At 36.0% G+C, this 13119-nt stretch overlaps 1 protein-coding gene and 1 long non-coding RNA gene across 3 annotated transcripts in view; one reads left to right on the top strand and one right to left on the bottom strand.

The window, feature by feature from the left end:
* Positions 1-4212: 4212 nt before the first annotated feature.
* LOC127439326 (uncharacterized) lies at positions 4213-8904 on the bottom strand. The gene is made up of 2 exons (XR_007896904.1): positions 8818-8904; positions 4213-5394 (listed from the first exon to the last, which is right to left on the bottom strand). It is a non-coding gene; the product is annotated as an uncharacterized LOC127439326 (long non-coding RNA).
* The window catches only part of LOC127439292 (nuclear receptor subfamily 5 group A member 2-like), a 90306-nt gene continuing 83888 nt past the window's right edge, over positions 6702-13119 (top strand). The window contains exons 1-2 of one of the 2 annotated variants that reach the window (XM_051695532.1): positions 6702-7225; positions 12066-12184. In XM_051695532.1, the coding sequence (XP_051551492.1) occupies positions 6904-7225; positions 12066-12184 (441 nt within the window). In that variant the 5' untranslated portion in view covers positions 6702-6903. Of the gene's footprint in view, positions 7226-9116; positions 9665-12065; positions 12185-13119 lie in introns of those variants that run through there. The other variant, XM_051695533.1, reaches the window with a different exon arrangement.

Genomic DNA, 13119 nt, shown 5'->3' on the forward strand with positions numbered 1-13119 from the left:
GTCAGGTAGAGGTGACTCGGCGGCCTGTCAGAGTAGCTCATTCAGGTATGATTTAAAGCAAACATGGTGACATTCAGCAAATTGGAAAGGATTTGGCCTGTTGAGTTGTTTGTGTGTAGGCCTATAATTGAATATGTAAAGTGTTTAAGGGTGCTTTCACACTAGAACTTTTGGTGTAGACCAGGGCTATTCAATCAGAGGCCCTCAAATAATTTTTATCTGGCCCTCCATTTCATTTTGATAAAATGGCCTCGCAGTCTGATCATCAGAGTGCTCTCAGCGCAAAACTCAGCGGTGAGTTTAACAACATTCAGCAGCATGTGCAACAGCATTCAGCTGTCATCATTTAGTGTACAGATCCGGATTGGAGCGTGCATGTTCAAGCTTTCCTGGCCATAGTTCAATCACACTGCTTTCCTGAACATAACAAGCACAGTTTAGGTGATCATGTCTTATTCATGTCTTATTCAATATATTTATGCAAATTGCTTAGCTGCAGTGTGGAGTTCGATCAAATCTATAGATGTAAAATATATCACCATGGCAGTTCATATTAAACAAAAGAGAAATCAATGATGAAAAGCAAACATTCAAATAAAATGCACAGAAAAGTGCTTTTATTCTCCATTCTTAATGTGTTAAAAGGGTGTTTTTCATCTGATCAGGGTCTGTAGTGCTTGAAAAAGTGACAATTTAACTGCATACATTCATATATCCTGACTTTTTAAAGTAAATCATAACCTATTTGTTAGTTATGAAGTCATGTTTGTTCTTCAGCCAGATTTTAGAAGGAATTTATGGCCAGACTACCCCTGACTGTTTAGATGTAAAAACACACAGTATTTGTAGTGTTTAGTTTTGATTTTCATGTTAACATCATGTTACTTACACCAAAAGTACTTTCTAAGGTAAATACGGAAAAATGTTTGGCACCCGTCACGTTTTCATTTGGAAAATCTGGCCCCCGCAAGAAAATATTTGAAGAGCCCTGGTGTAGACCCAAATCTGTTTGACTTTAGAGTTTGGTGTCCAACATGACACCATTCATACAGGAAGTCGACAAATTGGTATGGAATGTTCCGGTGCTTGACAATGACCCTATTGTGACGAGTTACTGAGAAGTGGCATCTCCCATCAGACATCTTTGGATCAATTCAGATGTTTTTACTTTTTCCTGTGGTGCTACTGATAGCGTGTTACGTGAGAAGCCTCAGAGACATGGGTTCTGGCCCCACAGAAACCAGAAATTTTCAGTGGGACCAGTTCACCTAATCAATGATGAGTGCGACTCTGATGTTGTATTTCCCCTCTAAGATTAAATTTTTACTTCACTGATGGTTAGGTTTAGGGTTGGGGTTTGGGTTAGGGCGTATGGCGTTACATTCATACGAGCAGACAGAGAAGTCAGTTTGAAGTAAGTTTGAAGCAGAAGAAATAGAAATAAACTGCGTGTAAATTGTCAGCTTTACGCTAAGCTAAAATGCTATTTCTAGCCATTTTACATGCACATGTTACCAGGCACGATCATATTTTTTTATCAAGAAAATTCATGTTGGATCATAATTTCTTTTTTTCTAGTAAGACCTTTGATAATAGTGCAAAATTTATTCTTGATAATAATTTTTGTATTGTTTTCTTGTAAAAATATCTAAAAATCCTTAAAACAAGATCAATTTGATTTATCTTGTTTTAGAAACAACACTGCATAAGATATTTAGGTTTTTCAGAGAATGTATTTTTAACTTGTATTTTGTCTTACTGTACTGGCAGAGTTTTTATAGTCAAAACAAGTAAAAAAATCTACCAGTGCTGAAGAAGTAATCCAAAGTATTTAGAATATGTTACTGACCTTGAGTAATCTAACAGAATACATTACAAATGACATTTTACAGCATGTATTCTGTAATCTGTAGTGCAATACATTTAAAAAGTAACCCTCCCAACCCTGGCCGTATGTCTGTTAGTTCGACTTTGCAAAAATTGGACTGGTTTGATTTCAGTTGTACTGAAGCGTTTCAGTGAAATTTTAAAAAGACAAATTATTGTTTTTGTCTGACTGAAATCGAACTATTAAAGTGCATGTAAATGTACCAAGTGAAGCTTCTCCTGGTAAGGGAACACTGGAATCAAATTCAGGTTTGGACCAAGCAATTGAACCAAAAGTGACAACAGTCTAAAGTGCCTGTTCAATATTTTTAAAATTATTAAACATTTGTGTGTTCGCAATCTCAAACTTCAGCTATTTGAAAAACTTTTCTTGCTTTTTTTATATAAATCTATTCTATTAGTGGATTTTTGACAAATTAATTGAGATGAGAGTAGCAAAAGGACATGAAATGATGGCGAATGCGGATTGGAAAGTGTCGCATGCCAGATTCAAATATGCATTGCCCACATGAGCACCACAGTTCAGTGGGTTTTAGTATAGACTAAGCTAGGTCTCAGCTGTATTCATCTCATAATCAGGGAATTTTTCACTATTTGTACAACCTTTCCCATAATGTGTTCACAAGGGAAAATGGTCAAAATCATCACAACATCTTTGAATGGGAATTTTCACTCCCACACACAACCTCAGCCTGTTGATCCACCTCTACACTCCAAACAATTCTCACTATTCACTTGACATTCCATAAAGCTAGTATATTCTTCCTTTTTCCACGTGCCGTTATGTTTTGCGTACGATCGAGCAGTCTAGCCTTTTAAAGTATACACTTTTGAACGCAAACCGATATGGACGCATTTCACACACGTGGACTATGACTGCTTTGAATGCGGCAATAGCACGCAAATACGCAGGCTGTCGGATGACTAGAAAAACTGGGCTGCACGTGGACGGTATGCACGTACTGTGCTAATGACCAAATTTATGTCACACACTTTGTGCGAGATGTAGAGGCACACAGAAATTAACCTTACAAAATTACTTTTGTTGATGTAACCTCATATATATTGTGTACATATGAGATATCTATCAGTCACTATTCAATCCCAGGATCATGATCAAACCCGATTCCACATGTCGTAGTTCAGACAGTAACTGTGGTTGGCCCTTACTGTGATTCTGCTTGTCGAACTCATTTTGTTTTGACTCCAGCCTCACACTTACTTTGTTTTGGTCTTCGTAGCGACTGCAAACACCTGACAGAACCACAAGCACTATTGTTCCACTAAACTCTTGAAAATAGAAGCATATAGGAAGCAATGAACAATGACTGTTGCTTGACCCACTAATGGATCTAGCAGCGGCACAGTGTTTTCTCTTTTTTCTCGTCCTCTGCCAGAGACGACAAGAAGAGAAACTGAGGAAAACATATGGGGTTTAATTAAACAAAGGACAGATAAAACAGGACAGATCCGATCGGAGGGGAGCACACATTCCTTTTGCTGGGAACATGTGTTCTTGGGGTGTCATGCTGCAGGAGTACAGGGGAGGAATGCTAATGTAAACACATGGCAGGTAGAAACACGAAACAAACATGATAAGCAGACCATATGACTCAGAAATGTCGTGGCACACATCCCAGCCCTTTCCCAGGCTTTTTAGGAGCTGTTTACTCTCACGACAATACTCGACAACACTCACTCTCTCTGTCTCGACTCTCGGTCATCCTCTGGATCTTACCATTCATTGACAACAGCCAGGGAAGGTCAACAAAACATGGTTTTCACACAAACCAGTGCGGATTATGATGGCTTCCTCCACCCTAACACACATATACACACTTCTCACTCATCTAATACTTCACAAAACAAAGCATAGTGCTGTCATGGCCAGGAAATATCTACTGAATTTGAGCGTCCCACGCCCTTTGGCTTTTTTTTCTTCTTTTTTTCCCCCCATGTAGCTGATTTTCAACAGTTTTGAAATGTGTGAAAATTTAGTTCATGACATTTTACGCTTCTTTGTAGTTTGGGCCTGTCAACATTTTATCATACACAGCATTTATGGATAATCACAAACAGATTACTTGGAGAATTACACATTGACAGGTGTTTGGATAAAGAAGCGCACAGCTGTGGAAATGATTTCATAGCTCATCAATTAATGACCCATAAGTGGCCAGTGCTGTAATTTTAACACATTTGTAATAACATGGAAATACAAGTGGGAGATAGCAAAAAGAAATATTTTTAACTGCCAATCATTGAATACAATAGATACAATAGAAGTACAATAGATTAATTAAATCAAATGACCAGGCCCTTACATAATCAGCAGATTTTTATTTATTTATTTATTTATTGATGCATTCTCTGTTGATTTTTTATTTGAATATGCTTAATTAATATATTTAATATCTTACTATTTAATATTTATTTAGTATTTTAAAATATTGAAATATGGTAAAATGTGTTGAACAGTGCTCTACCCTCTTACTGGTAGCTTTACTACCTGCAGATCTTTATCAAAAATATATAAGTGCCACACCTTTTGTTTACTAAATTATAAAACAATCACATTTTGGACAATGATTTATATAGAAAAATACAATTTAAACCACAGCAATAAAAATAATTTACAGCTAGATGTCACATGCCATTGTCACATTATTTTTATATTCTTTTTTTTTTTTATTTTTTAAATAAGTTACTTTATTAATTAATTCAGTAACATACTACTTCATTCTATCTATCTATCTGTCTATCTATCTATCTATCTATCTATCTTTTCAGAATCTGAAAGATCAATATCATATCAAAAATATTTCTACTGAATAAATCTGACTTTACTGTATTGCACAAATGAAAGTCACATTTTAGAATCAGATGATCAGATCATGTAAAAATAACTCCTTAACTGCATATTTAATTTTTTACAGTGTAAAAATTAAGAAATTGTGCAGAACACCACATTATTTGAGTAAATGTAAACATGTCTCAACCCAAATACATTATTGAGCATGCCTGGCAGTCAGAGTGCAAGATTTCATTAGCTCCAAAACCCCTCTCCTCCACGACTGAAACCTTGACCCGAGCCGCGTTATACTTAACCATGTTTTATTCTGCTGTAAAGAGCTCTGTGTTCAGTGCAGGGGTTCATCCAGCATTGTAAAACATGGCTGAGGGGGAGAAAAAAGTGAGCGGGGACAGGGGTTAAGTTGACAAATCCCCTAGCTTTGAGCCTCAGTGGGCCGATAATCTCTCTGGTAAGCAAAGAGCTCTCAGGTACCCCTTCTGTTATCAGCGCACGTCCACTTATGGTAGTCAAGATAGCCTCACTCTGTTGTCTTCTCCCTTGTAGCTGCTGTGGGGCAGTGACATTAGGGTCATTAGGTCCCTTTGCTTCAGTCAACAGGCCTGTGTTTGCCAGGCCACTTGTCCCGAGACACTTTGTCTTTTGACGCCAAATTTAGATGGCTTTGTTGCCCCTCACCTTGCACGAAATTGCTCCTTTGTGTTGAGTGTCGTACATCAAGTGAAAGAGAGAGCAAAAGAAAAAGAGAATAATAATTAAAACTTTGACTTTTAAAAACTTTCAAGAAAGTGCAATAGATTTTGAATTTGATATTTAATCAGAAAACAGTTCAGTGAACAACTTTTAAAAAGGAGGAGAATAAGTTTCCAACTGTAGATCTTTTGTTGTTGATGTCAAAGGCTCTGCATCCAACTCTACAATATTTTTAAATGTTATATTAACATGCTGGATCTACACTTGAATGTAAAATCTTTGTCCTGAAGGAAAACCAAATTAGAACCAGTGATATAGTCTAAACTTAGGCCTCAGAACCAACTTCTAATGGGTATTATAACGTTTAACATTTAAAACAATGTAATCTGTTAGATCTAACTGTCTCAAAGGAATATTCCAGGTTCACTATACAAGTTAAGCTCAAACGACAGAATTTGTGGTATAATGTAGATTACCGCAAAAATTAATTTTGGCTTGTCCCTCCTAATCGATCCAAAGGAAAACATTTGGGTTACAGTGAGACACTAACAATGGAATTAAATAGGGGCCAATTCACAAGCGTTAAAATACTCACTGTTTTAAAATTATAGCCACAAGACATAAACAATATGTGTGTAAACATGATTTTAGTGTGATAAAATCACATACTAACCTTTTCTGTGTAAAGTTACAGTATATCCAATTTTATAACTTCGTTGCCATGACGACGTAATGCCCTAAACCCTCAAACGACCTTAAAAATGGCAATATAAACTGCTCTACAGTTCATATATTACATGAGTTTTAACAGAAGAATTAATGTAAGTGCTTTTATAAAATAATAAGCTTCACATTTCTGTCTTTAAACCCTCCAATAACTGGCCCCATTCATTCCATTGTAAGTGCCTCACTGAAACCTTCATTTTTGCAGGAGGGACGAATAGAACTATTTTTTGTGGTAATCAACATTATGCCACAAATGCTGTAGATTGAGCTGAACTTGCTTCCAGCCAATAAGTAAGTGCAATATCCTATGAGTTTGTTTGCATTTTTAGGGATGGCCTGTCTCTCATAACATCCTGGAACATCTCCAACATGAATTAGAAAGCATTATTTTAGTACAGTAATAAAAGTCTCTCATACATGAAACGTTTCAGAGTAAACTAAATCCTGCTGAGCACACATGCCCATCCTGATACTTACAGAAACAATAAAACACGCAAACTGTGTGTGCTAGTGTTTTGTCAGTATAGTTCAAAGTTTGCGCCTGTTGATGTGTTCTTTTGATCTTGCATTTAACCACCTTTCTTATTCCATTCAGTCACTGGTGTGGACGGCAGTTTCAAGTCTCTTCTTTGCCGGTTAATCATTCCTTCGTTACTATCTGTCCGCTCTGGCTTATCTATCTGTGTGTCGCTTTATAACTGGCTGTTATCAATCTGTCTGACTCCACATGATCTAGGCAAACCTATCAGCCCCAGAAGTTTTGAATATTGTAGATTAGGTGAGATATGACTGCAGGTTTAGCACAGGTCACAGTGAGGGGGGTACAAGAGGTGAGTGGCATGTACGAGAGTAAAGGGAAAGATGCCAGGGTGGTGGTATTGTCCAAAAAGACCACTCTTTTCATAACGGAAAGTGAACGTTTAGTGGTAAACCTTACAAAGTCTGATCTTGGAAAAGAATGGAAGACTTTTATGGAATATAGTTTCAGAGGATTGCTCAGGTGGACGACCTGCTGTTGCTCTAAGTGTTTTTTGTTTTTTTTTCTCCCAACTATGTCCACTTGTTTTAAGAGTGAATTAGGACAACGTGACTCCTGTAAAGACTTGGGTAAGGGGTATACTTGTTATCTATTTCCTCTGTTGAAAGCTGTAAGAACCTATGACCCTGGTACCTGCTTACAAAAGAGTAGAGTTAGTTGGTAGTAATTACATTATGAATTTGTCTTCAATATAATATTTAAAAGTTTCTCAAAGCACATGGCCAGTCAGTGCCTCTCAATACTTAAGTTGTGACTTTTCCAATCCTGCCTATTATTGGTGTCCATTTGACAGATTTGAACTGGCCTTGCTGTTTGTTTATTTTTTCTGGCTTTGAAATATGTTGAGCTTACATTGAGCTTAAGATGTTACATGCCTGTTGACAATTTTGTTTTCTTATTAAGGTCTTTATTACTACTTTTATTACCGTCTTAGGGCTTTATTTATTTATTTATTTATTTATTTATTTATTTATTTATTTTAACCAGGATGCAGTTTGTTTTTGCATGCTAGCACATAAATGTCTTTTTTTTTTTTTTTTTTTTTTTTTTTTTTTACTGATAAGACGGCAGTCTAGCTGAAAATATAGCGAATATATATTAATAATACTTTAGGCTTAACAATTAGAACATTATTTTTATTATTAGCCTATTGTCATTATTATTATTATTATCCTATTATATTGCGGCTATGTGTAGCCTATATTTCTACCACAAATTTCATGGCTTTTAGCGTAAGAGAGAAAGAAAGAAACCCTTTAAAATAATTATCCAGGACGGAAGTTCCACCTCAAAAACGTTCGACCTCGGAAAAATGATAAATAACATTAAGTAGGACTAAAACAATTAATACAAATGTTTTCGTGAATGGTCAAAAGTTTAAAATATGAAGGAAATAAAGTGTGTGAGCTTGACGTCGAAGGGAAGGAAAAATAATAATAATAAAAAATAAATACAATCGCAAAAAAATATAAAAAAAATAATAATAAAAAAATAAAAATAAATAATAATAATAATAATAATAATAATAATAATAATAATAATAATAACAATAATAGCCTAATAATAATCGCGACCGTTGTAGCAATGTGTGTAAGTTTGTGTTGTGGCGGGCGTAGTTATAAGCTATTAAGTGATATTGTTTCTTTATATACGACAATTATTTTCGTTATGTCTGACCGACAATGCTGTTATGTTATGTCTATCGTGTTTTTATGATTTTATTACATGACTTCAGCTCTATCCTCACATCCAGATTTCATATTTAGGCAACAGTGCATTAAGCGGCGTTTTATCAGTATATACATTTTATTTTTATAATATTCTTGCAAAATAGCCTATGCGCATAAAATGTTATTATAGCCTAATAAATACAGCCACAAATGTATTCTTCCAATACTCAAGGCTTTAATTCTTACATTTGTGGGTTTTTTTTTTTTTCTTCTGCCGTGAATTCAGCCTTAAATGTTATTTTAAGAGCAAAATTAAAATTTGATAGCGAAAAAAAAAAAAAAAAAAAAAAAAAGCGTCTAAAAACCCTTTTCTGCGAAAAGGTGCAATTTTATTCACGCATTGCATTAATTTCTTATAAGCACTTATTATTGTATTAAAATGTAGGCTACACAGAGATAAACACCTAACCCTCCGGTATATGACCACATACCTCCCGGTGTTCCCGTACTCAGCGCTGCCTGTCTCGTAATGTTCAACTATATTCGTTTTTTCCCTCTCTGTTTCGCGGCGCTTTGAGCTCCACGGTTAGTTTTATTAAACAGCTGTTGTCGCGCAAGTGAACTGGAGGGCAGAGGCGCTGATACTCGAGCGCGATTCTGATTGGACAAACGAGTGACGCGAGCGCACTGATCGCGGCGCTGATTGGTGGAAGCGCTGTTAGTGCGGCGTAAACAAAGCAGCGAGGAGCGGTTTGAACTTCATATCTCTGACATTATCACAGAGCGCGCGCGGAGGAGGGGCTCGCGCAAAGTTCCTGACAGTTCGCGCAGTCCGGTTTAAAGACCCGCTTCATATTAGCTGCAACGACCACCCGAATAGATAGACTCCGCTATAGTTCAATTAATCGTCAGTATGGATAGAAGTGAGAGTTTTAATTTGCTACATTTCTGTCTGCGTTTTCCAGCAGGTAATTAGATTATATAGCCAACGAGCTGCGTTTTAAATGTTAAATTAGTTGTTATATTTGCGGCTGCACGTGACGCGTCCATAAAATGAACTTACACAGCTGGTGCGCTTGTAAACAAAACTAATAAAAGAAGCGCAGTCAAATTCAACACGTCTAGTAGATCCACACACGCAGGATTTCATTCGGACGTCTGGACGGTGTTTTTAAGAGTGTCTGGTGTTCCTCTCGCGCGCAGGCGGACCACCGGACGGAGCGGCGCGTGCTCATCATCGGCTCAGCAGAGCTGTCATGCTGCCTAAATTCGAGTCAGAATCTCTGGGACTCGCTCGATCGCATGGGGAACAGGGGCATATGCCTGGAAACATGCAAGGTAAGGGATATAGCCTACCATTGCTTTACATGTCACGCTATATGTGCGCCATCATGTATGCGTATAATTGCACGAGGCCAAAATAAGCTTCAGTTTTGCTGCAAGTGGGCATTCGCTTACTTGTTAGATATTTTGTTGACGAACATGCATAACTTTGCATGCAAAAAATAGCCTATAACTTGCACTCGCTCTGTTTGTAAACTCTTAACTCATCTGTCCCTGAAATTTAGCCCCTTAAATATATATCAAATGACCAAAACCTAATTTAAACACAAAACAAACGTTTAACATTCCAGCGAAATAAATATTGTAATAGAGAGCTGACTCAAGCTAAATTAAGAAACAGCGTCAAATGTAGGCTAGTGTATAAGCCTACACATTGAGCTTCAAATGATTGGGTGAACTATTCTAACATAACACAACATGATCTCGAATCACCTGCCAGTGAATTTTGTCCTATATAAAACAGAGGGGAAAAACGAGACCTGGACAAAACGAAACCATAATAATGACTATGACAGAGCTCAGCTTACTAAACATAAATCTGTAACTAGTCCAAAATATCACATATTAGTTAAACGGCAAAACCGTCATATGTTGACCAGAATTCGTGCACATAAAAATCACATAACTGCATTTTATTTCCATGCAGCCTGCAAATGAGTGGCTGGAACAGTCGCTTATATGCTTATGCTCCATTATTATGATTGGGGAGTATATTAAAATGAAAAGTGAGAAAGACAGTGAATGCGAGACAGAAAGAGAGAGAGAGAGAGAGAGAGAGAGAGAGAGAGAGAGAGAGAGAGAGAGAGAGAGAGAGAGAGAGAGAATTTATGCATGCATTTGCAGAAGTGTTAAGATACATTGAGAGAACTTCAGCTCAAGAATTGGTTCTGTATTAGTAAGACCTTTAAAAATAAGTATTTTTAAAATTCAAAATTCAAAAGATAAAATTCTAAGTTAGGTTTTATGCTGATCACACGTCACAAAACAAAGAACGGTTATATAGGCCTGTAACGATTTTTTTTTTTTTTTTTTTCTGAATCAAGGAACTTTCCCGCCTGGCATGTATTACAGCCACATTTTAAATAATAATAATAATAATAATAATAATAATAATAATAATATATATATATATATATATATATATATATATATATATATATATATATATATATATATATATATATATATTTCAATTAATTAATTAATTAAACCGAATAGAGAATTAAGACAATGGAAATGTGGAATTGTTGCACATATGTTTAAGGCAATTGTGCAAAATTATTTGAAAGCACTTGTTGCATTCCGTTAAAGACACTGGGGTAAAGAAAAGAAAAAAAAAACACAGACACACACACACACACACACACATACACACACACATCGAAATAGCACAAATAAATCATGCACTCCTGACTATATTAGAAAAATAAGGAAAATTACTAAACGAAAATCTGAATGCATTTTGTGTTAGGCCTTTCCTGAAAGTTTTGCGTTGATTTGCAACTGATCTGACTGTTTATTTTTCCTGTGGAAAGAAAATCTATGTCGACAGTATTTTTTCCCTATTTAAAAATAAATTCTCGTATGCTGTAGAAATTGATGGTTTATTTTTTTAAGCTGCCACAAACTGCATCACTTTCGCTTAATGTTAATGAATAAGATTAAAACGGAATAATTGCAATTAATAGATATAACCTATTTATAAATCCTTTGGAGAAAAGAAAATAGTCTCAGAGATGCCCCCTCCAAAATAAAAAAAAATAAAAATAAAAAAAACACACGATATACAGTATTTGTTTTATTTTGGTAGCGCACAATGCTCCTATATTTAAATGTTGTTTTGCTTTTATTCGCCTCGTGGCTAAACGTTCAGCTCCAGCGCGAGACAGCAGCATCTCTTGCGCTCCCACACCAATTTATGAGCCATCATGAATATTAACCAGATCGAAACTGAAGTTTTGCTCTGTCTGCGAGACTGCGACCATGCATCCTCCACACCCAACACCAAGCTTCGGCTATTTCCCAGGGACACTCGTTTTTCTCCAAACTGCATATGTACACTTTCAGAAAATTCACTCTTAAGGCTACGATTTAAGAAAGCTTACAAATGTTGCCTCGTGATTCCTCTATTTTTATTACAGACTTGTTTGACAAACTGCCGGCTACATGTAGAAAGTGTCGAAAAGACGGTTCAAATAAAATATGTGCACATTAAGTCAGTTTCGCTAATTAAAATGAGTAAGTACTGAGTAATATTCATGAGGATGTGTAACTAATGCGTAGTTATTTTGTAATTACACGTTATTAATGTTGTCATAACATAGTAATAAATTATAATAACCCATCATGTGTATAAAAGACACTGTAAAACTCAAATTTTGATTGTGATTTTCAGCCCCCCAGTTTAAAATGATGGACTACTCCTATGATGAAGACTTGGATGAAATGTGTCCAGTGTGCGGAGACAAGGTGTCCGGATATCACTACGGGTTACTGACCTGTGAGAGTTGCAAGGTGCGTAAAATCATCAACACCTAACCTATGCCATTTATTTATTAAAATCCAATTTTTGTTCATAAAAGTCAATTTAATGCGGGCTTGCCAGAGTGTATTGCAGAATAATAATTTAGTTTTATGACTGGCTGCATATTTACTAGAAGAAATATCAAGATTTGGTGGAATTAGTTTTTGTTTTTGTGCAATTGAAATCTGTTTTTTTCGGATGCTGCCAGAGGTTTGGAGATCAGAAACTGCATGGACAGTTTGGAAAATGTAGTTTCTTTGTCTCACACACATGCATATACACTGAATCACATTGTCCCCCTCAATGGTGATATAAGCCTAGACTTTCTTTTTTGACAGATCTCAACTGCAAACATCATGAGTAAATTACTTGCGATGTAAAACCGTGTCTTTGAAAGTTTTGATTCTTAGGATTCCTTTTATGGTTTTGTTTTTGCATTGTAGGTAACCAATAATGCTTGCTCCTTACATATTTCATTTCAAATTTGACTTGTTCTAATGATATAGGCTACATTCAAGGTTATGCACTACATGAACTCCCTGCACCATGTTATGGGCATGTGTGTATTTGTCTGTATAAGTGTGTGCTTTAGTGGAGTTCTGTGCAATATTGATCCTTTTAAGTTTTAAATGGGGCAGAATCTCAGCGGTTTTGATCAAGAATAAGTTAATACCTTTCCTCGTTTGATTCTCTCCTGCCCTGAAAATGAATTCAGAACTGTTGCAAGTGGAATCGTGGAATCCTGCTGCTGTAATTTATGGATATCATTTAATGGATTTTTTCAGTTGCTGTTTTTGGTTCTGTGGTATAAATAACGGGATGGGAGGCTGGAAGTTCGACAGGAATTCGTTTTAAAGAAATGTAGATATTTGATACTTTGTTTGGAGGTTCCACTAAAACAAAAAGTAAATAATAAATATATGTT

This window comes from Myxocyprinus asiaticus, chromosome 50 (assembly GCF_019703515.2).
Source record: "Myxocyprinus asiaticus isolate MX2 ecotype Aquarium Trade chromosome 50, UBuf_Myxa_2, whole genome shotgun sequence".
Classification (NCBI taxonomy): Eukaryota; Metazoa; Chordata; class Actinopteri; order Cypriniformes; family Catostomidae; genus Myxocyprinus; species Myxocyprinus asiaticus.